Here is a 23,251-nt window from a genome sequence, read left to right as displayed (position 1 = left end):
AAGCACAAGCCTCTGGACCAATCTCCCTCAGCAGGGGATACACAGCAGAAGCAAGAAGAACCACAGTCCTGCGAAGAGGAAATATGATAGCAAACCAGTAACTGTAGGAAATGAGATCTGCTTTTGAAATTAAGAGACCAGGAGCTTAAAACCGTCTTGTCTGTGTGTGTGTCTTCGTGTGTATGTGTATGTATAGTGTGAGTGTCACTCAGTCATGTCCAACTCTTTGCAACTGCAGCCCTCCAGGCTCCTCTGTCAGTGGAATTCTCTAGGCAAGAACAGTGGAGTGGGTTGCCATTCTCTTCTCCAGGGGATCTTCCTGACCCAGGGATCAAACCCAGGTCTCTGCATCACAGGTGGATTCTTTACTGTCTGAGCCACCAGGGAAGGTATTAGGGGGGTGTGTGTGTGCGTGTGTGTGTGCGTGTGCGTGTAGACTGCTTTATCAAAAGCTCATGGGAAATGAAGCAAAAAAAAAAATAGGTACACACACACAAGAAAAAAAGCAACCCACACACAGCACTAAATATGGTCACTAAACCACAAGAGATGAGAACAATAAAGAGAAGAAAAAAACCTACAAACTCAAAACAATTAAGAAAATGGCATTAGGAACATATATATTTATATGTTCAGTGCCTCAACCAAAGACACAGACTGGCTGAATGGATACAAAAACAAGACCTGTACATATGCTATCTGTGAGAGAGGCACATACAGACTGAAAGGAAAGGGATGGAAAAAGGGTTTTCGTGCAAATGGAAATCAACAGAAAGTTGGAATAGCAGTATTTATATCAGACAAAATAGACTTTAAAATGAAGATTGTTACACAAGAAAGAATATGCATAATGATCAGGAGATCAATTCAAGAAAAAGATATAACAGTTGAAATATACATAGCTCAGTCAGTAAACAATCTGCCTGCAATGCAGGAGACCCAGGTTCGATTCCTGGGTTGGGAAGATCCCTTGGAGAAGGAAATGGCAACCCACTCCAGTATTCTTGCCTGGAGAATCCCATGGACAGAGGAGCCTGGGAGGCTACAGTCTATGGGGTCGCGAGAGTCGGACACACTCACTACTAACATAAGAACACCTCAGTATATAAGGCAAATGCTAACAGCCATAGAAGGGGGAACTGACAGTGACACACCCTACTTACACAAACAGATCAGACGGACAGAAAGTTATTAAGGACACGCAGGCTTTAAATGACACATTAGATCAGACAGACCTAATTGTTACTTATAGAACATTCCATCCAAAAACAATACACTTTCTTCTCAAGGGCACATGGAACATTCTCCAGGACAGATCACCTCTTGGGACTGAAATCACATCAAGCATGTTTTCCAACCACAATGCTAGAGTATTAGAAATCATTCTGATATTACAAATCTAATTACTGTATTACAAATCAATTACAGGAAAATCTTAATACAAATACACTGAGGCTAAAAAGTATGTTACTAAGCAATGTATCTTGAAGAAATCAAAGAGGAAATACAAAAATGTCCACAGACAAATGACAGTGAAAACATCCAAAACCTGTGGGATGCAGCAAAAGCAGTTCTAAGAAAGACCTCTAGAGCAACGCCATCTTACCTCAAGAAAAATCTCAAAAACCTAGCTTTATACCCAAAGCAACTAGAGAAAGAACAGTAAAGCAAACCCAGAGTTAGTTGAAGGTAAGAAATAAAGATCAGAGCAGAAATAAATGACAGAGTCAAAGAAAACAATACCAATGATCAGTGAAACTAAAAGCTGGTTCTTTGACAGGAAGTAATAGAAAATATGAACAGACCAGTCGCAAGTACTGAAACTGTGATGAGAAAGCTTCCCACAGACAAAAGTCCAGGACCAGATGGCTTCACAGGAGAAATCTATCGAACATTTAGAGCAGGGGTAACACCTCTCGTTCTCACACTGTTCCAAAAAGCTGCAGAGGGAGGAACACTCCCAAACTCATTCTGTGAGTCCACCACCATCACCCTGATACCAAAACCAGACAAAGACGTCACACACAAATTTACAATATCACTGATAAACACGTGTGCAAAAATCCTCAATACTAGCAATCATTTCCAACAACATATTAAAAGTATCATACATCATAGCCAAGTGGGATTTATCCCGGAGGTGCAAGAAGTTTTCAATATGTGCAAGTCAACCAGTGTGATACACTGTATTAGCAAATTGAAGAATAAAGATTATATGATCATCTCGTTGTTCAGACATGCTAAGTCATGTCTGACTCTCTGCAACCTCATGAACTGCAACACGCCAGGCTTCCCTCTCCTTCACCATCTCCCAGAGCTTGCTCAAACTTACATCCATCGAGTCGGTGATGCCATCCAACCATCTCATCCTCTGTCTTCCCCTTCTCCTCCTGCCTTCAGTCTCTCCCAGCATCGGGGTCTTTTCCAGTGGGTCAGCTCTTAATGTCAGGTGGCCAGAGTATTGGAGCTTCAGCATTAGTCCTGAAGCTCCAGTACTTCAGGACTGATCATCTCATTAGATACAGAAAAAGCTTTTGACAAAATTCAACAGCCATTTATGATTAAAAACTCTCTAGAAAGTGGCATAGAGAGAGCCTATCTCAACATAATAAAGATCATATATGAAAAACCCACAGCTAACATCATTCTCAAAGGTGAAAAACTGAAAGCATTTCCTCTAAGATGAGGAATAAGACAAGTATGTCCACCATTATTCGATTAAGTCCTAGCCACAGCAATCAGAGAAGAAACAAAAGGAATCCACATTGGAAAAAGAGTAGTAAAACTGTCACTATTTACAGATGACACGATACTATATATAGAAAATCCTAAAGATGCCACCAGGAAAATACTAGACCTAATCAATGATTTGTACAAAGTCACAGGATACAAAATTAATAAACAAATCTCTTGCATTCCTGTAACTAACAATGAAAGATCAGAAAGAGATATTAAGGAAACAATCCCAGTTTACCACTGTAACAAATAGAATACCTAGGAATAAACCTACCTAAGGAGGCAAAGACCTGCACGCAGATAACTTTGTAAGATACTGATGAAAGAAATAAATGATGACGCAAACAGATGGGGAGATCTGCTGTGTTCTTGGACTGGAAGAGTCGGTATTGGGAAAATGACTATACTACCCAAAGCAGTCTTCAGATTCATTGCAATCTGATCAAATTATCAATGGCATTTTTCACAACACTTTAAAAAAAAAATTTGTATGGAAATTCAGAACACCCAAGCAGCCTAAGCAATCTTGAGAAAGAAAAACAGAACTGGAGGGATCAGGCTCCCTGACTTCAGAGTTTACTACAAGGCCACAGGGGTCAAGACAGTACAATACTGGCACAAAAAACAAATACAGATCGGTGGGACAGGATGGAACGCCCAGAGATGAACCCAGGGGCCCATGGGCACCTCATACGTGACACAGGAGGCACGGAGTATACGATGGAGAAAAGACAGTCTCTTCAGTAAGTGCTGCTGTGAAAACTGGGCAGCTCCATGTAAAAGAACGAACCTAGAACCCTCCCTAATGCCACTCACAAACTCAAAGAGGATTACAGACCTGAAGGTAAGGCCAGACACTGTAAAACTCTTAAGGGGAAAACACAGGCAGAACACTCAAAGAAACTGCACCAAGATCTTTTTTGACCCCCCTCCTACAGTAATAAAAACAAAAACAAACAAGTGGGGCATACTTAAGCTTAAAAGCTTTTTGCAGAGCAAAAGAAACCACAAATAAGATGAAAAGACACCCCTCAGAATGGGAGAAAATATTTGCAACCAAAGCAACTGACAAAGGATTAGTCTCTAAAATATACAAACAGCTCACATAGCTCAACATCAGAAAAACAACCCAATCAAAAAATGGGTGGGAGACCTAAATAGACATTCTGCAAAGAAGATATTCAGATGGTCAACAAACACGTGAAAAGATGCTCAACATCACTAATCATTAGAGAAATGCACATCAAAGCTACAATGAGGTAGTACCTACAAGTGTGTCAGAATGGCCATTGTTAAAAAATCTACAAACAAACGCTGGATAAGGTGTGGAGAGAACGGAACCCTCTTGCACTGTTGGTGGGAATGTAAGACTGATACGGCCACTATGGAGAGCAGTATAAAGGTTCATTAACAAAATAAACAGGTTCTTAAAAAAACTATGTTTTTATGAAGGTTCATTAAAAAAAAAGAATAGAACTACGTCATGACCCAGCAATCCCACTACTGGCCGTGTAACCAGAGAAAACCATAATTCAAAAAGATACGTGTACCCCAGGGTGCAGTGCAGCGCTGTTTACCGTAGCCAGGACATGGAAACAGTCTAAACACCCACTGACAGATGACTGGATAAGGAAGATGTGGTGCTAGATACAGTGAAGTATTACCCATAAAAAGGAACAAAACTGAGTCAGTAGTAGTGATGCAGATGAACCTAGAGTCTGTCATACAGAGTGAAGGAATTCAGAAAGAAAACAGTATTTATATTAATGCATACATATGGAATCTAGACAGTGGTACTGATGAGCCTACTTGTAGGGCAGGAAGAGAGATGCAGACAGAGAGAATGGACTTTCGGACATGGGGAAGGAGGGGGCTGAACGATTGAGAGAGCAGCTTCGACACATACACCACTATGTATAAAAGAGCCAGTGAAGGGCTGCCATATGGAACATGAGCTCAGCTCGGTGTTCCGTGATGACCCCTGGAGGTGGGTGGGGGCCTGGGAGGGAGGCTCAGGACGGAGGGGATACATGTATACATGTAGCTGCTTCACTTTTTGTATTACCTGTTGGGTCTTCGCTGTGGTTCGTTGCAGCTCATGTGCTTCCTTACTCTGTGGCACGTGGGATCCTAGTTTCCTGGCCAAGGCTTGAACCCTTGCATTTGAAGGCAGACTCTTAACCACTGGACCACCAGGGAAGTCCCTGATTCACTTTTTTGTACAGCAGAAACTAACACAACACTGTAAAGCACTTATACTCCAGTGCGGGGGGGAAAATGTGGTACATAAACAGTAGAATATCAGTCATAAAAAAGAATGAAATGGGGTCATTTATAGAGGTTGGTTGGACTTAGAGACTGTCATAGAGTGAAGTAAGAAAGAAGAAAACCAAATATTGTCTATAAACGCATATGTATGTGGAATATAGAAAAATGGTATAGACAGTCTTATTTGAAAAACAAATAGAGACACAGAAGTAGAGAACTAGGAAATGGACACCAAGGAGGGAAGAGGTGTGGTGGGATGAACGGGGAGACTGGGTTTGACATCTTCCACTCTTCATACTGTATTTAAAACAGGCAAAGAAGGAGAACCTGCTGTATAGCTCAGGGAACTCAGTGTTCTGTGTTGACCTAAAGTGAGAAGGAAATCGAAAAATGAAGGGATATATGGATACATGTAGCTGATTCACTTTGCTGGGCAGTGGAAACACAACACTGTAAAGCAACTATAATAAAAATAATTTTTAAAAAATGGTTCTTTGAGAAGATGAACAAAATTTAGAAATCTTCAGCCAGAATCATCTAGAAACAAAAAGGAGAAGGCTCCAATCAGTAGCATTAGAAATGAAAAATAAGTTACAATGGACTCCACAGAAATAAGAAAAAGATCACAGGAGACCACTACAGGCAAGTGTGTGCCAACAGAATGGAGGACCTGGAAGAAACGGGCAACCTCTTAGAAAAGTACAGTCTTCCAGCTGAACCAGAGGAAGTAGACAATACGAACAGACCAGGCACACGTACCAAAACTGAAACTGTGATCGAACAGCTCCGAACACACAGAAGTGCAGGGCCAGACGGCGTCACAGGCATTCCGTCAAACATTTAGAGAAGAGTTCATGCCTGTGCTTCTGAAATTCCCCAGAACACTGCAGCGCAACGAACACTCCCATTCTGTGAGGCCACCATCACCCTGATGTTAATAGCAAAAGCAGATAGAGATATCACAACAGGAGAAAATCACAGGTCAATATCACTGATGAACACAGACACAAAAATCCTCAACGAAATAGTAGCAAACCGATGCCACCAATACATTAAAAAGGATCACATAGCACGATCAAGTGGGATTTATCCTAGGGTTGCAAGGATTTTTTAATATCCACAAAACAGTCAGGGTGATATATCACAGTTAGAAAGTGAATGTAGATGGAATCTACCGCAACGTGGTAAATAACACATGAAACAAACCTCCTGCTAACGTACTCCACAGTGACAAGCTGACAGCGGTTCCTCTAAGGTAAGGAGTGGGGCAAGGCTGTCCACTTTCGCCACTTTTACTGAACATGGTTTTGGAAGTTCTAGCCATGGCAATCAGAGAAGAAAAAGAACTAAAAGGAATCCAAATTGGAAAAGAAGTAAAATTCTCACTGTTTGCAGATGACAGGACACTATAGGGGACCAGGAAACACCAGTGGTCATCAAGGAATGTGGTAAAGTTGCAGGATACAAAATCAATACACAGAAATCCATTGCATCTGTACATTAACAATGAAAGACCAGAAAAACATTCCCACCCAAAGCAATCTACAGATTGAATGCAATTCCTATTATATTATTAATAGCATTCTTCACAGAACTAGAACAAAAAGTTCTAAAATTTATATCAAAACACAAAATACCCCAAATACCCTAAGAAATCCTGAGAAAGAAAAATGGAGGAGGAAATCAGACTCCCTGATCAGACTAGACTACAAGGCTACAATCAGTGTAGTACAGTACTGGTACCAAAACAGATACACATCCAAAGAACAGGCTAGAAAGGCCAGAAATAAATCCACACAGATATGGTGAACTAACACGACAGAGGAGGCAAGGATACGCAATGAAATCAAGTCTCTTCATAAATAGTGCTGGAAAAACTGGACAGCTATGTGTAAAAGAATGAAATTAGAACATTCTTTAACACCATGGACAAAAATAAACTCGAAATTGATTAAAGACCTAAAGGTAAGACAACACCGTGTTTTCTTAGAGGAAAACAGAGGCAGGACGCTGTTTGACGTAAATCACAGCAGTATCTTTTTCGACCCGTCTTTAGAGCAATGACAATAAAAACAAATGGGACCTAATTAAACTTAAAACCTTTTGCACAGTAAAGCAAACCATAAAGAAAACAAAAAGACAACCCACAGAATGGGAAAAAATATTTGCAAAGGAACTGAAAAGGAATTGATTTCCAAAATACACAAACAGCGCGTGCAGCTCAATATCAAAAAAGCAAGCAAGCCAATCAAAAAATGGGCAGAAGACCTAAATAGACATTTCTCCAAAGACAGCCAGATGGCTAAGAGGCACGTGAAGAGATACTCAACATCACTGATTATTAGAGAAATACAAGTCAAGACTATAATGAGACACCCACCTCACACTGGTCAGAACGGCCATCATGAAAAGTCGCAAATGATAAATGCTGGAGAGGGTATGGAGAAGAAGGAACCCTCCTACATTGTTGGTGGGAATGTAAATTGGTATAGTACCAATTTACAGTATGTACCAATTTATAGAATGTAAATTGGAAAACAGTATGGAAGTTCTGCAAAAAACTGAAAAGTTTTAAAAACGAAAAAGAGCAATCCCACTCCTGGAAAACGGAAGGAAACTGTAATTCAGAAAGATGTATGCACCCAAATGTTCATAGCAGCACTGTTTACAGTAGCCAAGATATGGAAGGAACCTAAATGTCCGTTTAACAGAGGAGTGGATAAAGAAGATGTAGTACATAAATACAAGGGAATACTACTCAGCCATAAAAATGAAACAATGCCATTTCCAGCAACATGGATCAACCTGGAGATTATCATACTGAGTGAAGTCAGTCAGAGAAAGATACCATATGATATTGTTTACATGCAGAATCTTAAAAAAAATGATAGAAATGAACTTTCTTGACAGAAACAGATTCAGGCTTAGAAACATGGTTGCCAGCCGGTAAAGGTGGGGAGTAGGGATAAACTGAAATAAGCATATGCACCCTGCTACATTCAAAACAGATAATAAGGACCTAGCGTATAGCAGTGAACTTTGTTCAATATCCTGTAATAACCTAATTGGGAAAAGAATTTTTAAAAATGCACGTGTGTGTGTGTGTATGTATAACTAAATCACTTTGTTGCACACCTGAAACTAAATCAAGGTAAGTATAGTTCAATATGACATAAAAAGTAAAAAAGCGTCCTAAGTGAGTCTAATAGTCAGACAACTTTGTAACACAGAGTTTTAAAAAAGCTGTTTTTGCTTTGGCCTGAGTGATTTCAGCTGACTACCTGGACTGGCTCTTGGGAGTGGGTCTGATTACAGTCAATGTGCTTGGCAGCTTTGTGACCTTGGATGGGTACTTAATTTCTGGATCCTTCTCCTCTCTACAATCAAGATGCTGTGAAGACTGGACAGGCTGAAGTGGTGGGGGTGGGGCAGAGGCAGCCAACGACAGACTCTCTGCAACTGTAGCCCGCCAGGCTCCTCTGTCCATGGGATTCTCCAGGCAAGAATACTGGAGTGGACTGCCATGCCCTCCTCCAGGGCATCTTCCTGAGCCAGGGATCGAACCCGCATCGCTCATGTCTCCTGCATGGACAGGCAGGTTCTTTACCACCGCCGCTAAGGGGGACCCGTGTTGAACACCTGACATCTGATGAGGGCTCGTTCGCCTGCATCTGGATCTCACAGTCGCCCCCAGGAGGCAGCCAGTGGTACTGTTTTATTATTCCCATTTTCTAAATGTGAAAACTGAATCTCCCAGAGGCCAAGCTACTTGTCCAAAGATACACAAAATAAACGGCAAAGTCAGAAGCTTTGGGCCCCAAAGCCAGTGCTCTTTCTACCGCAGCAGTGTCTTCCAGGTGCAAGGCATCGCCTCAGTCAACCAAGCAGCTTTACATCCCTTTCCTCTCCGGACACTCGAGAAACCCCAGTAAAGAGGCAGTGGGAGCCCTTTGATAATGAGAAACCGGTGCTGCTAACCGAGGAACTCTGCGCCCTCTCATTGGGGAGCCCGGGTCGGGCCCTCACTGCTCTGGGCTTAAGCCAGAATCCACCGGCCTGTCTGCCCCGCGCTGGGCTGCCAGGAGAGTCCAGCCAGTGGCCGTGCCTCCCAGGGTTCTGTCCGAGTCTTCACTCCGCCCTCCCTCCCCCTGCCCCTGTTCCTCATTACTGTTCAAGCTGCCGCGTTTATAACACAGCCAGTGATCTAGTCGGTTCAGCGTTTCATGGGATGGAGGCGCAGAGGAGAAGGGAAGCTTTGAAAATAACTACTGACCAAGGAGAAAGAGGCATTCAGTAAAAGTGACGAGCGTGGCCATCACATTTCCGAACCTTCGTACCTCTTTCCTCCCAGTGGGCAGAGTACCCATTTGTATTTACCTGGCCTGCAGCCACAGCGTGGCATATCTGGGGGCCTCCTCCACACTTTCAGCCCCCCGCCACTGATGCCTGGCAGCCCCCGCCAGAGCGGCTCGATCACAGCCTCCCCCAACCAAACTGACTCAAGACAAACTTCCTCAACATTCTGCTTGCGTCTCCCGTGACCTCCTCGTTTGTGAGATGGGCTGGTGGGTACACAGGGTTTCAAATCAGTTCCACAGCAGAGTCCAGGGCTGGACGTGGAAGGTCCTTAGCGGTTGGGGGCGGGGGGTGGTGGAGAGCCCCACGCAGTTGATTAAGGCGCAGTGTCGGCCCCCCAGTGGCATGATGCCAGGCACCCCACTTGACCAGTGCCTCTGGCGGGGGGATCCTGGCAGGACTTACCGCCAGTGAAGAGCCACTCAGGGTCCAAGCTGGCCAGAGACGCAGGTACGGGGGCTGCCCCACAGCTGGGAAACCGCTGGGTTTAGCAGCAGTTCAGAAAAGTGACGCACCCGACCCCATAACCCCCCGATTTCTGGCCCAGTACCAGCTTTGCCTCACACTGCAAAGTGCTGAAGCCAAATCCAGGCGGGCAGCACACAGCCGTGCCCTCACCCTGTGCCATGAGCTGCACTCAGCATCGCGGCCGCACCTCATGAAATCCTTAGGACAGAATGAGGACGTGGTGCCCTTGAGACCCCTTTGTGCCAGTGAAGGCTCCGGAGCCTGAGGGGTCTTTCCCAGATCACACGGCCAGCAAGTGAAGGCTCCGGAGCCTGAGCTGAGCTGTCTGCCTGGGGCCGTCTGCTGGCCTCTGACCTGTCGGTTCTCAAGAGAACTACAGCTGCTACGAGGTCACACCACGCATGAACTCAGGCGCATCTGAGCATTCAGAAGAAAGAGATCAGCCAGAGCAGGGCGCGGGGGAGGCTGCATCTGGGTGCTCCCTGCCCGGCCTCTCTGAGCCCTTTCCCAAACCCAGGTCCCCAGAGGCACCCGAGTCATTTCGCAGAGTGCGGTACCTGGGCTCAAAGAGCTCTGCCCCACTGCCGGCCTCCCTGGCACTGGGAGGCTACCCTCCTTACCCCACCACACCCCTTCTTGGCACCACACCCCAGCTCAGCAGCAGGGGGGACAGAAGAGAGACGGTCTTACTCCTCAGCTGAGCCCGTGTCCTTGGGAAGAGAACTTCGGAGCGCAGCGCTGCTGGTCCTCCCTCCACCAGAGTCCCGGGTGAGCCAGGAGGGGCCGCCTCCACAGGGCGGTTCATCAAGCCCTGGGGATGAAGAGAGCCAGCGAGTGGGGCGGCTCTGCGTTCCTGTTTATTCTGGTATCATTAGAAAGGAACTGTTACTATAGTAACGGGTATTACACTTGGTGCTCGGCCACTTCCTCCATGCGGAACACTGTGTCCGAGCCCCACTGCTGGGGAGGCAGGCACAAATAAGTATCGATTTGGTCAGATCGTTGAGGGGCAAGGACATGCCAAGCTTTGTTCTGAGCAGGGTGGCCCAGGCACAGGCATTTCCCTTGTTTCTGATGGGAGGGTCAGCCAGAATGCCTTCTGGTACCTCCCTGACCTGGTGGGGGTTGGGAGGCAGGCTTCCTGCTGCCCAGCACGACTCCCCAGGGGAAAGCGGCTCTTGGTGCAAAAGGAGGGGAAACTAGGCTGGGTCAGTTCCAGTCACCCACTTACAGGCCAGCAACTCCATCCTTGGTGTTTCCTCAGTACCCTGAACCTCAGTGGGGAGCCACAGGATGGTGCCCAGGGGAGGTGGGTGAGTGGATGCTGACGGGCTCTGGGCCAGACCAGCCCTTGTGTTCGTCCCTGCTTAGCCCGGGTGTGAGCCCCTTGGGCAGCTAGTCAGCAACCCCTGAGCCTTGGTTTCTGTGTCAAGTGTGGAAAAAAACAGTGGTTGAGAAGAAACACAGATGAGCTGACACAGGGGAAGCCGGCGGTCAGTGCATGGCAAGGAGGACTTTTCCCGCGGAGAGAGCTGGACTCGGTGTGAACGGCGTGCAGGGCCTGGCGTGCAGCGCTGTGCCTGGCGGGGTCTGTGCTGGGTAGATCTCGTCTCAGGGAGTCAGTGTATGAGTGTGAAAATAAAGAGCATATGTAGATACCGAAGGCCAGTGTGGGTGTTTACAGATAACAGAGGCATTCTCCTAGTTTCACAATCGGCTCACTTGAAACGTGGACGTGTTTTCTAGCCTGTGTTGTCATTCCTTAATCCCCTAGTGAGGAAGCTGACCTCCACTTAAGCTTGGCCCTCTTCCCACCTCTACTTTCTCATGAAGAGTCTGGGTGGGCTGGGACGTGATTAGACCCAGGGCATACATCCAGCATGAATGCCAACGTTAAAAATGCAATTTTGCTTCAGTAAAATATTAGCAAACTGAATCCAACAATTCATAAAAGGATCATACACCATGATCAAGTTGGATCCATTCCAGGTTCACAAGGATGGGTCAATATATGCAAACTGGTCAGTGTGGTACGCCGTATCAACAAAGGACAGAAACCATATGATCACTTCAGTAGATGCAGAAAAAGCATTTGATGAAATTCACTGGTTCATGATGAAAATTCTCACCAAAGCGGGTACAGAAGGAACATATCTCAAAGATAAAAGCCATTGGTGACAAACCCAGCATAATACTCAACCGTGAAAAGCTGAAAGCCCTCCCACTAAAGTCTGGAACAAGACAAGGATGCCCACTCTCACCACTTCTATTCAGCATGGTATTGGAAGTCCTAGCCATGATAGTCAGGCAAGAAAAAGAAATACAAGGCACCAGATGAGAAGGGAAGAGGTAAAATCATCATATACAGGTGACACGACATAGACAGCCCTACAGATTCCACACAAAAGTGTCCGAACTGATCAACCGAACCCATCAAAGTAGCAGGACACAAGGTTGACATACAGAAATGTGTTGGATTTCTTGCCATTTGCAGAAACGTGGATGGACTCAGACATTGTCATACTGAGTGAAGTAAATCAGCCAGAGAAGGAGGAATATCGTATGACATCCCTGAGGTGTAGAAGCCAAAAAGAAATGATATGAATGAACTTACAAACAGAGACAGACTTTTGGTTGCTGGAGAGAAGGGCAGGGAGGATGGAGGGAAGGGATAGGTAGGGAGTTTGGGATGGACATGTACACAGGGCTGTGTTTAAATTGGATAACCAACTAGGACCTGCTCAGTGTTATGTGGCTGCCTGGATGGGAGCGGAGTTTGGAGGAGAACTGTCCACAGAGACAGACTCACACCATCTACAAAGACAGACTCAAAATGGCTAAAAGACTGAAGCACAAAACATGACCCAACATAAAGTACCCAAAAAACTCACAGAAAAGGACATCGGCAAAACGTTCTCTGACATAAATTGCAGCAAGATCTTCTTAGTCTCCCAGTGCTAAATACATAAAAGCAGAACCCAGATGGCGGAAGGCAGGCCGTGGAGCTCACCGATCTCCACAAATATGTCAGAGATGCAAGTGGAGTGACTGGCAGAGAAGACCACTGAATGCTGGCTGAAGACCTCCGACCTCCAAAAGGGAAAGAAAACATTAACCCACACAGGAGGAGCATAAAGAGTGATGTCTTCACAAATGGAACCCTACAAAACAATAAAGAAAGAGTAAACTACTGTTGCAAAAACATGGATGTTGAGTCCTGCCCCGGGCCAAGGTGCGAGTCCCTGTACCAAGACCGCAGAAGTGGAGCCCAGAACCAAGGACACCTCCGAAGCTATTTGGGCCCCTTTGTAACCGTTGCCAAAAGCCCCTGATCGTCCCTGACAAGCTTCCTGACTTCAAATTGGCAAATATGCCCACTCCAGTAAACACGCTATTAGCCCCCTAGCCAGTCACCTAATGCCAGCCTTCCAGCAGGAATTTTCTTTGTCTTGAGCCTATAAACTCACAAAATTGGCTGTTAACTCAGGAGAACCGTCGACTCTCCGTGGCCTGTCAGGAGGCCAGCCCGCTGCACCTGCCGTGCCCACATTGTCTCGTCTGCTCTTTGTTCCTAATTCACTCTCCTCTGCAATACTGTGTCTGGAAATTCTTTTCCAGCCTGCGCTCAGATTGCCCCAACAATGGATGCCTCATGGAAAAAAGGATGTTGAGAGTCAGATGCCACAAGAGAATACATACTCTGTGATTCTGTTTATATACATTTCAACACAGAACACGTGGTGATCGGAGTCAGAATAGTGGACACTGATTGCATAGTGTTAATCAGACAGGTGACTGTGCAGGTGAATTCCATTTTAAAAAATACATCAGGCTGACCATGTAAGATTTGTGCACTCAACTGTAGGGGTGTTACACTTAAGCAAAAATTTTGATATTTTGGTTTTCACTAATATCTAGACAAACCGGAAGTTCTCTTCAGCCAGGAATGACATCCATGATGCAGTGAATTATAAATACACTGTGCTTTTTTATCTGATGAGAATCACATGAATATTTATGAAAACTCATTTATGTCTAGGACACAAATGACTTCCAACTTCTGTCCTCCATAACTCCATAGGCTAAATTTTGATCATTTTTTAACAAGACACGTGCACTCCAGTGTTTGCTGCAGCACTATTTACAATACCCACAACGTGGAAGAAACCCTAAATGTCCATCGTCAGAGGCTAGCAATGAAAGATCGGAAAAGAAATTGAGATGATGAGATTGCTTCCCATGGCAACGAAAAGAAAATAAAGGTCCACTGCCAGAGGAATGGATAAAGAAGATGTGGTACATACATACAAGGGAATATTACTCAGCCAGGAAAAATGAAGTAACGCCATTTGCAGCAACATGGACGGACCTAGAGAGTGTCGCACTGGGTGAAGCGAGTCAGACACAGAAAGGCAGATATGACAGCACTTACATGGGGTGGAGCCAAAAAAAGGGCGCAAATGAACTTACACAACAGAAGTCAGGTCACAAATGTACAAAACACATTTAGAGGATGAGGGAGGGATAAATGGAAAGATTAGGATGGCAATAGACACACTAGTGTATATAAGACAGCTAACAAAGCCTACTGTAAAGCACAAGGGACTCCGGTCAGCACTCTGTAATGGCCTGATGGGAAAAGAATCTGAAAAAAAGGTGGGTCTGTGTTTATCTGCGACTGAGTCACTTGGCTATACCCCTGAAACACAACACTGTAAATCCACTATACTCCAATAATTTAAAAAAATACTGTCATTTGGAGCAACATGGATGGTCCTAGAGATTATCAAACTAACTGAAGTCAGTCAGAGAAAGGCAAGTACTATATTGTATCACTTAAATGTGGAATCTAAAAAAATAACACAAATGGACTGACTGACTCTCAGACACAGAAGAAAACTATGGTTACCAAAGGAGGTGGTGGGGAGGGACGAATTCGGAGTACGGGATTAACAGATACGCACTATATATAAAATGAATAAACAGTGGGCAAAGTTTCACTATATAATACAGGAACTATATTCAGCATCTTGTAAAAATAATGGAAAACTACCTGCAAAAGAACAGACTTATATATATGTGTATGTATATGCAGTCATATATATATATATATGTATCTGAATCACTACTGCACACCTGAAACTAACATATTATTTGTTTTTTAATTGGAGTACAGTTGCTTTAACAACATTGTGGTAGTTTCTGCTGTACAACAAAGCTAACACAATATTATAAATAAACTCTTAAAAAATGCACTTTGATCCTCTTTGGCCTGTGTTACTCAGGTAACCAACATTTATTGAGTACCTACTGTGTTCCTGCCATTGCCCAGTGCTGGAGGTACAATGGAAATGAGACCGTATTCTTGTGCTCAGGTAACTTGCTTTCAAGGTGGGGTTCAGACCAAAAAATGAGACAAACAAGAACATGTCAAGCTGCGGTGAACTTTCTGATGAATGCAAGCCTGGGCAAGATAGGGGGGAAGGCTCTGGACCTCAGGAAGCGTGGAGAGTGGGGAGGTGGCATTTTCGGGAGGCTGGAGTGGTGGGGAGGGGAGCATCCCAAAGTGAGGACAGCCAGTGCAGAGGCCCCAGGGTAGGATGCAAGGCCCCTGGGGTGGAGGCCGGGCGTGAGTGAGACAGAAGCACATGGGGGCAGGCAGGCCTGCGTATCCTGGGAGCTTTGGCCAAACCCGCCATTCTGGAGCCACGTCAACTTACAGGGTCCCAAATTTGCCCGTGTTAAACAATTTTCTGGAAACAAGGTGCGTTCCTTTCATTTCTTCTTCCGAAATTGTCTCTTAACGTCCTCGTGCGTGGCGCCTCTCCCAGCTTCCCATCCTGCTGTGGCTTAGCCTGATGAGATCTGACACTGGGAGACCATAACCAGGTTCTTGTCCCACCACTCCTCCCTGTCACTGGTCCTCACCACGTGTCCCACTGAGCAGACAACTAGTATTGCGGGCAGCACTTCTCAGGGCCCACGGTGTCTTGTCTGAAGCAATCCCAGTGTCCTCTGACAAGTGAAGAGCAACACGGATGCTGGGGCAGGAGGACCTGCTGAGTGTCTGCTCACCACCCGGGTCAGACACACCCCCGGGCCATCTCAGCCCAGAGCAGCCGGCTGTGGCCGTCCATCCCCACTGTGTGTTCCCTTTATCAGGGGGTTCTGATGGCAGCACCAGAGCAATCGAGAGCCAAGGACAGTCGGGCAGGAAACGCCCCCAGGTTGGGTGCCCTTTTCCCCAGGCAGTTGGGACCCACTGTTCTTCTTTCACTAAAGCTCTTCTTTCAGTTCAGCCTGTGTGTAGACCCCTCAGGCTCTCTCACCAACCATCAGCAGAGGGCAGGGCTTCACCTTATGCTTCTTAGTACCCTGTGCCCGTACCAGCTGCTCAGCCCCTACTGCTGACTTGCAGACAGCAGAGATCTGGATATCTCTGAACTAGGGACAGCACCGTCTTGCTGTGTGTGAGTACACACGTGTGAGCATGTAACTGTGTGAAGTCAACAGCCACCATTTCCCAAGCCATACCTCATCAGTAAGAAATTATGCTACGTCTTATAATGAGATGCCATCAATACCATATCTATTGATTAACCTAAAGAAAGATGTCTACTGCGTATTTGATGAAAAATCAAAGGGCAACATCATACATAGTCTGATTCCTCTATCTTTTTTCCCCTCCAAGATAAAGTTAGTATATACACAGAGAACCAGTCTGCAGGCATATACACTGAACTGTTAACAGAGGTCAGTTCTAGACCGACGTATCTCAGATGTCATTACTAGCCTTCACTGGGCATGAGTGTTACAGTCAAACTACTGGGCCAGGTTTTTGGATTTCTGTGTTAGAACCTAAGAGGGAGGGGCCTAGGAATGTGGAATTTTAGCTAGTTCCCCCGGGGGTCTGTTTATATTTGAGAGTCTGAGAACCACTATTCTGCAGCATAAAATTACGGGCCTTTCTCTTTTGTCCCAGTATATATGTAATGTTTATGCCTAAAAAAAACAAACAAAAAAAAGCATGTATTGCCTTTGTTATCAGAAAAAAAAACAAGATGAAAAATATGGGAAAAGAGCAACCTTTTCCAACCATAGTTAAACTTCACATCTGGTTCAGTCATGTACATTTTACATACTGAAAAATAGAGGCCTTTTGGTCAAATGAGCCTGTTAAGAGTGTACTCCAGGCAGTGGCCAGATTCAACCCAAGATGCTGCCTCCTGCCTTGGTCTGTGCGGCTTTCCCATTCTCCCATACAGCAGGACTCCAAAATACAGGGGCCTGAGGACTGGAGTTTTTGCTCAGTCCCATGGAGGACCCGAAGGGGATTCCAGAGGCTGAGCACATCTCTCCCACACTCCCCTTCCTGTCCCTCTGAAATCTGTTTTCTTGGGAAATAGATGAGCTAAAAAGAAGGTGGGTAGTGAAGACCTATCTGAGCCACCAGGGAAGCGTGAGGAACAGTCCATGGGGTCACAAAGAGTCGGATACGACTGAAAAACTAACACTTTCACTAGTCTAAGGCCAGGAGAGGCAGTCATGAGTGGGAGCTGAGGAATGTTCCCACATCTGTCGTGGGCTGGGGCTGCAGCTTGCACTGCTGCTGCTGTTGCTGCTGCTGCTAAGTCGCTTCAGTCGTGTCCAACTCTGTGTGACCCCATAGAGGGCAGCCCACCAGGCTTCCCCATCCCTGGGATTCTCCAGGCAAGAACACTGGAGTGGGTTGCCATTGCCTTCTCCAATGCATGAAAGGAAAAAGTGAAAGTGAAGTCGCTCATGTCCGACTCTTCGCGACCCCATGGACTGCAGCCTACCAGGCTCCTCTGTCCATGGGATTTTCCAGGCAGGGGTACTGGAGTGGTGTGCCATTGCTTGCACTAAAAACTCCAAAAACCCCTTTTCCTTTGATTTTTTGACCCCCCCACCCACAAGCAGACAGACGCCTGGAACAGCTTATCTGGGCCCACAAACACCAGACAAGAAGTTTCCATGGCAACTGCAAACTTCCTCAGCTCTGTATTCAGTCTAAATCTCCAAGGCCCCCTTTCAAGGCCTCAGTGAGGTGTCTGAGAAGCCACCCACAAAACAGCCTTAGGATCCAACCTCCCCCCCCACCACCCCTACCACCCTGGCCCCCAACCTGCTCCGCTGAAAGGACATGGCAGGAGAAGCTATACTGGCAGAAAAACTTGTCATGGGGTCCCTGGAGAGACTATAAAAGGAAGAGAGTTGCCTTTACAACAAATTTGAACGGGGAAGAATTTACCCTGTGGAGGGATTGAAGCATGAAAACAGGAAAGCAGGAGGGAGGGAAAAGAACCAAGGGGCTTGTTTCAGAAAGCTGGCTCTCAACCCAGCCACAGTTAGGCGTGCTGAATCTGGTCTCTTAGCTGCAGAAGGACCCGAAGGGACCCCGGACCTCCAGCATATTTTAACTCACTTGCAGCCAGACAAAATATGGACAGTAGACACAGATACCAGAAAGGGGATGTGAGAGTATGTGTCTGTGTGTCAAGGGGAACCAGGACAGACCGTGGTTTATCAAGCCAAGCAAACTTCCATGATGCCTGGCAATGGGGCTGCCGCATGTATGACAGCCAACAAAAATGCAGCATCCCAACGTGTGTAAATCAATGAAGTTAGAACACACCCTCAGACCATGCACAAAAATGAACTCAAAATGGCTTAAAGATGTAAACCTAAGACATGATACCGTAAAACTCTTTGGAGAGAGCGTAGGCAAAAACATTCTCTGACAGAAGTAGTACCAATGTTGTCTTAGGTCAGTTTCCCAAAGCGATAGAAATTAAGAAAGAAAGAAAAAAAAAGACAGATCTAATTAAAAGCTTTTCGGAAGCAAAGGAAACCATTTAAAAAAAAAAGGCAGAAAAAAAAACAACCTACAGAACGGGAGAAAATATTTGCAAATGATGTAACCGACAAGGGCTTAATCTCCAAAATATGCAAACAGCTCATACAACTCAGCAACAATAAACAGCTCAACTGAAAAATGGGCAGAAAATCAAAGACAGGGGTCCCCAATTCCCAGGCCTCAGACTGCTACTGGCACCTGTAGGAACCGGGTTGCACGTCAGGAGGTGAGCAGCAGGCTGATCAAGGGAAGCTTCATCTGCCCTCCTCCCCCTACAGCTCACATTACTGCCTGAACCGTTCCTCCCCTACCCATGGAAAAACTGTCTTCCACAAAACCAGTCCCTCAAGCCAAAAAGGTTGGGGACTGCTAAGCTAAGACATCGCTCCAAAGAAGACATAGAGATGACCAGTAGGCACATGAAAGACGCTCAGCATCACTAATTATTAGAGACACGCAAATCAAAACTACCATGAGGTGTCACCTCACACTGATCATAATGGCTGTCATTAAAAAGTCTATAAATAACAAATGCTGGAGAGGATGTCGAGAAAAGAGAATCCTACACCGAGTGGGAATATAAGTTGATGTAGCCACTTTGGAAAACAGTATGGAGATTCCTCAGAAAACTAGAATTACCATGTGATCCAGCAGTCACACTCCCGGGCATATATCCAGACAAAGCTATAATTCAAAAAGATCCATGCACCCCTGTGTTCATAGCAGCACTATTCACGACAGCCAAGATGTGGAAATGCCCATCAGATGCCAACAGATGTATGGATAAAGAAGATGGGGTACATATACGCAATGGAATACTACTTGGCCGTAAAGAAGAAAGAAAGAATGCTGTTTGCAGCAGCACAGCCGCAACTAGAGATCACCATACTAAGTGAAGTCAGGAGAAAGACAGATACGGCACGGTATTGCTTGTATGTGGAATCTAAACTGTGACACAGATGAACCTGTCTACACAGCAGACACAGACTCACACAGAGATCAGACCTACAGGTGCCAAGGGGGAGGGCTGGAGGGCGCGTGATCGGCTGGGAACTGGGGGTCATCAGATGCAAACTGTCACATACGGAATGGATGAACAATGAGGCCCTACTGTATAGCACAGGGAGCTGCGTCCAATCTCCTGGGATAAACCATAATGGAAAATAATTTTTTTAAAAAGGAATGTATATATGTGTAAAAAAAAAAAAAAAACCACACAGCAGGTCCAGTTAAATTTGAATTTCAGATTAGCAAACCCATACAATATTTGGGACATATTCACGCTAAAATATTATTCATTGTGTATCTGAGATTCAAATGTAACCATTTTAATTTAACTATTTTATCTGGCAGCCTTGCTTGGCAGGCAGCAGTGAAAACGATGACCATCATATGGGTGCAGAGAAGCACAGACGCTGACATCCCTGCCTCTCAGGAACCTGGGCTGAGCTCCAGGTGGGAGAAGAGCCTCAGGTGGACTCTTACTCCAGCACTGCCTCGCTTACCAGGCATGGCCAAGCATAAGTTGTTCCCCAGAGGTGACCCTTTCCAGCTCAGTGGTTAAGAACATGGGCTCTGGTGTTGACCCAGATACCAATCCTGGCTCCAGTGTTGGGCAGCTCGGTGACCTTCAACTTCCTGCTTCCCCATCTCTAAACTGGGGCAGACGTTCTTTGGGGAATAAGCGGGGCATGGCGCAGGAACCACTGCACACGGTGCCTGCCGTAGCGTCAGGCTTCCAGCGTGGTAGCTGTTACCTCACTAGCCCATTTAGAAACAGGAAGATAGAAGATATTTATGCAAGTGAAGAAAGATGGGATTGAAAACTAGAGTCTGTACCAGCTCAGCAACGTGAAGCACACACCCACACACAAATCTTGCACAGCAAAGACCAGGAGACCGCCCCTAGATTACCAGTGGCTGCTTTACGGCTAGTGGGATTGTGGGTGAGCCTTCCCCGTCTTCATTCTTAATTTTCCAGAATATCCGTGATAAGCCTCTATTACTCTAATACTGAGAAATTGTTTTCAAATAATTTGGAATGAGACTTTCTCTATAAGTATTACATTACTTGAGGCTGGTGTAAATGAAAATGGGTTTGATCCTATCATACCGGTCCTCGGGGGGGCTTCTAACAGGAGGGGGCTCTTGCCTCTTTCACTCAGTGGCCCAGTTGGCTCCTCACCCCCAGCCCTTATGTCTTCCTTGTGGGATACGGCTAGAGCAGTGGCCCCAGAGGCATGTGGCCTTGAGTTTGAATCTCGGCTCTCACCCTTGACTGGCTGTGTGACTCTAGACAAGTCATGTTACCTTCTGAGCCTCAGTTTCCACATGTTTAAAATAGAGCTTAATACCACTTAGCTCCCTGAAAGGAGGGACTTCTCTGTGTATCAGCACATGCCTGTGCCTTTCACAGGGCCTAGTGTATAACAGTGGTCAATACACACTAGCTGAATGAATAAATGAAATTGATGATGGCAGATCTACAGCATTTGGCAGAGAGTGGCAATAGCTAGTGACCAGAAATCATTTAGGGCTTCCCAGATGATGCTATTCGGAGAAGGCAATGGCACCCCACTCCAGTACTCTTGCCTGGAAAATCCCATGGATGGAGGAGCCTGGAAGGCTGCAGTCCATGGGGTCGCTGAGGGTCGGACACGACTGAGTGACTTCACTTTCACTTTTCACTTTCATGCATTGGAGAAAGGAAATGGCACCCCACTCCAGTGTTCTTGCCTGAAGAATCTCAGGGATGGGGGAGCCTGGTGGGCTGCCATCTACGGGGTCACACAGAGTCGGACACGACTGAAGTGACTTAGCAGCAAATGATGCTAGTGGTAAATAATCTGACTGCCAGTGTAAGAGACTCAAGAGATGGGGGTTCAGTCCTTTGGGTCAGGAAGATCCCCTGGAAGAGGAAATGGCAACCGACTCCAGGACTCTTGCCTGGGAGGTCCCATGGACAGAGGAGCCTGGCGGGGTACAGTCCACGGGGTTGCTCAGACACGACTGAGCAGACACACACGCAGCAGTCATTCACCATGATGACTGTTCTGAGATGTGCAGACTTGGCATAGATGCACCAGAGTTTGAGTGTGTTTTCTACACATTAGTGGGATAGAAAAGTTCCCCTAGCAGGACTATGGGCATGCTGCTTAAGCTCTAGAGCCTCAGTCTCCTCATCTACTAAATGGGGATAACAGCTGTGACTTTGTAGGGCTGTGAAGACAGTCAGTGGCACAGCGCCTAACGCAGTGCAAGCGCACCCTCTGTGAGGCCTGCAAGCCAGCCTCCGCTCCCTTCCTGACAGCTGTGAGTTACCGGGCAGTGTGTGGCCCCAGGACGATATGTGTGCCCATATCTGCCACTCTGGATGTATGGCCAGGAGAAAAATGTTCCTGTTTGAGTGAGGCTCATAGCTGTGGTTCCAGGTTAGAGAATACAAGATCTTCAGATTAGAGCTACCTTCTCCTCACCTTAGTGAGCAGGCAGCAACTGGATAGAGGCCCTTAGGAATAGGTGTCTTGTACGGAAATCCCTGGAGCTGAGGTTTGCAATCAGCTTCTTCCAATTTCAGAGATCGCTTTCTGCCTGCTGTGGTTCAGCCAGATTTAAGGTACCCACCCCTGCACCCCCCACCCCCCCTTCCGGAAGGCGCCTCAGACCTTGGCCAGACTGTGCTTCTGGACTCAGAGAACCGTTGTTTCAAAGTTCCCAAGCAGTAACTCCGTGTGAAATCTCCCCGGGGTGGGGCCCATCTAAGTAGGCAACGCTCAGTCCCGTAGCAGACTCCGTGAGGGCAGGGGGCAAGCGCCGCAGCTGCGGACGCGCACCCACCGTCCACCGCGCCGCTGGCCGCGCTTTCAGCTGCAGGGCTGGGCGCCCAGGACTATCCTTGGGCTCCTCGCCGAAGGCAGAGGGTAGCTGCCTCGGAAGCCTAAGTCCCTTCACATTTCCTTCTCTCCTGGCCGGCAGGGAGCCGATTTTCACCTCCTCTGAATGCCTGTCTCCAAGCACTAAGATAGGAATGAAACGCCCTAGATGCTTATTGCGGGAGTTCTTTTTCTTCTTTCCACATCCTTGTATTTTCCAAATTATTTTCACACAGACTCTATATTACATTTGTTTTATTTTCCTAAAGTAAAAAACAAAAAACTATCGTCCTGAGTAGAAAAACAGTATGTGTTTACTGCAAATGACAAAAAGACAAATAGAAAAAAACACCTAAACTCGAATCCTCAAAAACAACCACCCTGTGTTTCTTTCCAAGTCGTTTTCTCCTTAAATGTGTACATCTAGAAAACTGGTTCCTCGCCTTCCTGGAACTTGTCCTCACCGTCCCTACCCTCTCCCCCGCGCCCCCCCACCAACGCACACTCTCCCCTCACAGAACAGCGGAAGCCCTTCACTGGCTGGCGTGTGCTCCTTTAGGCCACCAGTCTTACCCATATCCGGTCTCCCGTGCCTACCAATGCCTTCCCGCACTTGAGCGAGTGCAGGAACTTTTGTAGTTATCTAACGGTGAGTGTCTGTGTATATGTGTGT

The 23,251-nt window shown here is 46.2% G+C and overlaps 1 protein-coding gene across 7 annotated transcripts in view; it reads right to left on the bottom strand.

Moving 5' to 3' along the window:
- The window catches only part of FAM107A (family with sequence similarity 107, member A), a 91,135-nt gene that overhangs the window by 9,945 nt on the left and 57,939 nt on the right, over positions 1–23,251 (bottom strand). For 2 of the 7 annotated variants that reach the window (XM_010851551.1, XM_010851550.1), the window contains exon 1: positions 10,449–10,611. The exons of 2 other annotated variants lie outside the window; for them this stretch is intronic. Coding sequence is in view for 1 of the 5 variants with exons in the window: in XM_010851548.1 (XP_010849850.1) it covers positions 10,519–10,633 (115 nt within the window). In the remaining 4 variants the exon portion in view is untranslated. 3 more of the 7 variants (XM_010851548.1, XM_010851554.1, XM_010851556.1) reach the window with 3 other exon arrangements.

This window comes from Bison bison, unplaced genomic scaffold, assembly GCF_000754665.1.
Source record: "Bison bison bison isolate TAMUID 2011002044 unplaced genomic scaffold, Bison_UMD1.0 scf7180017864304, whole genome shotgun sequence".
In the NCBI taxonomy this organism is placed as follows: domain Eukaryota; kingdom Metazoa; phylum Chordata; class Mammalia; order Artiodactyla; family Bovidae; genus Bison; species Bison bison.
The sequence above is the reverse complement of the archived record's forward strand: the minus strand, read 5'-3'. Positions and strand labels throughout refer to the sequence as shown.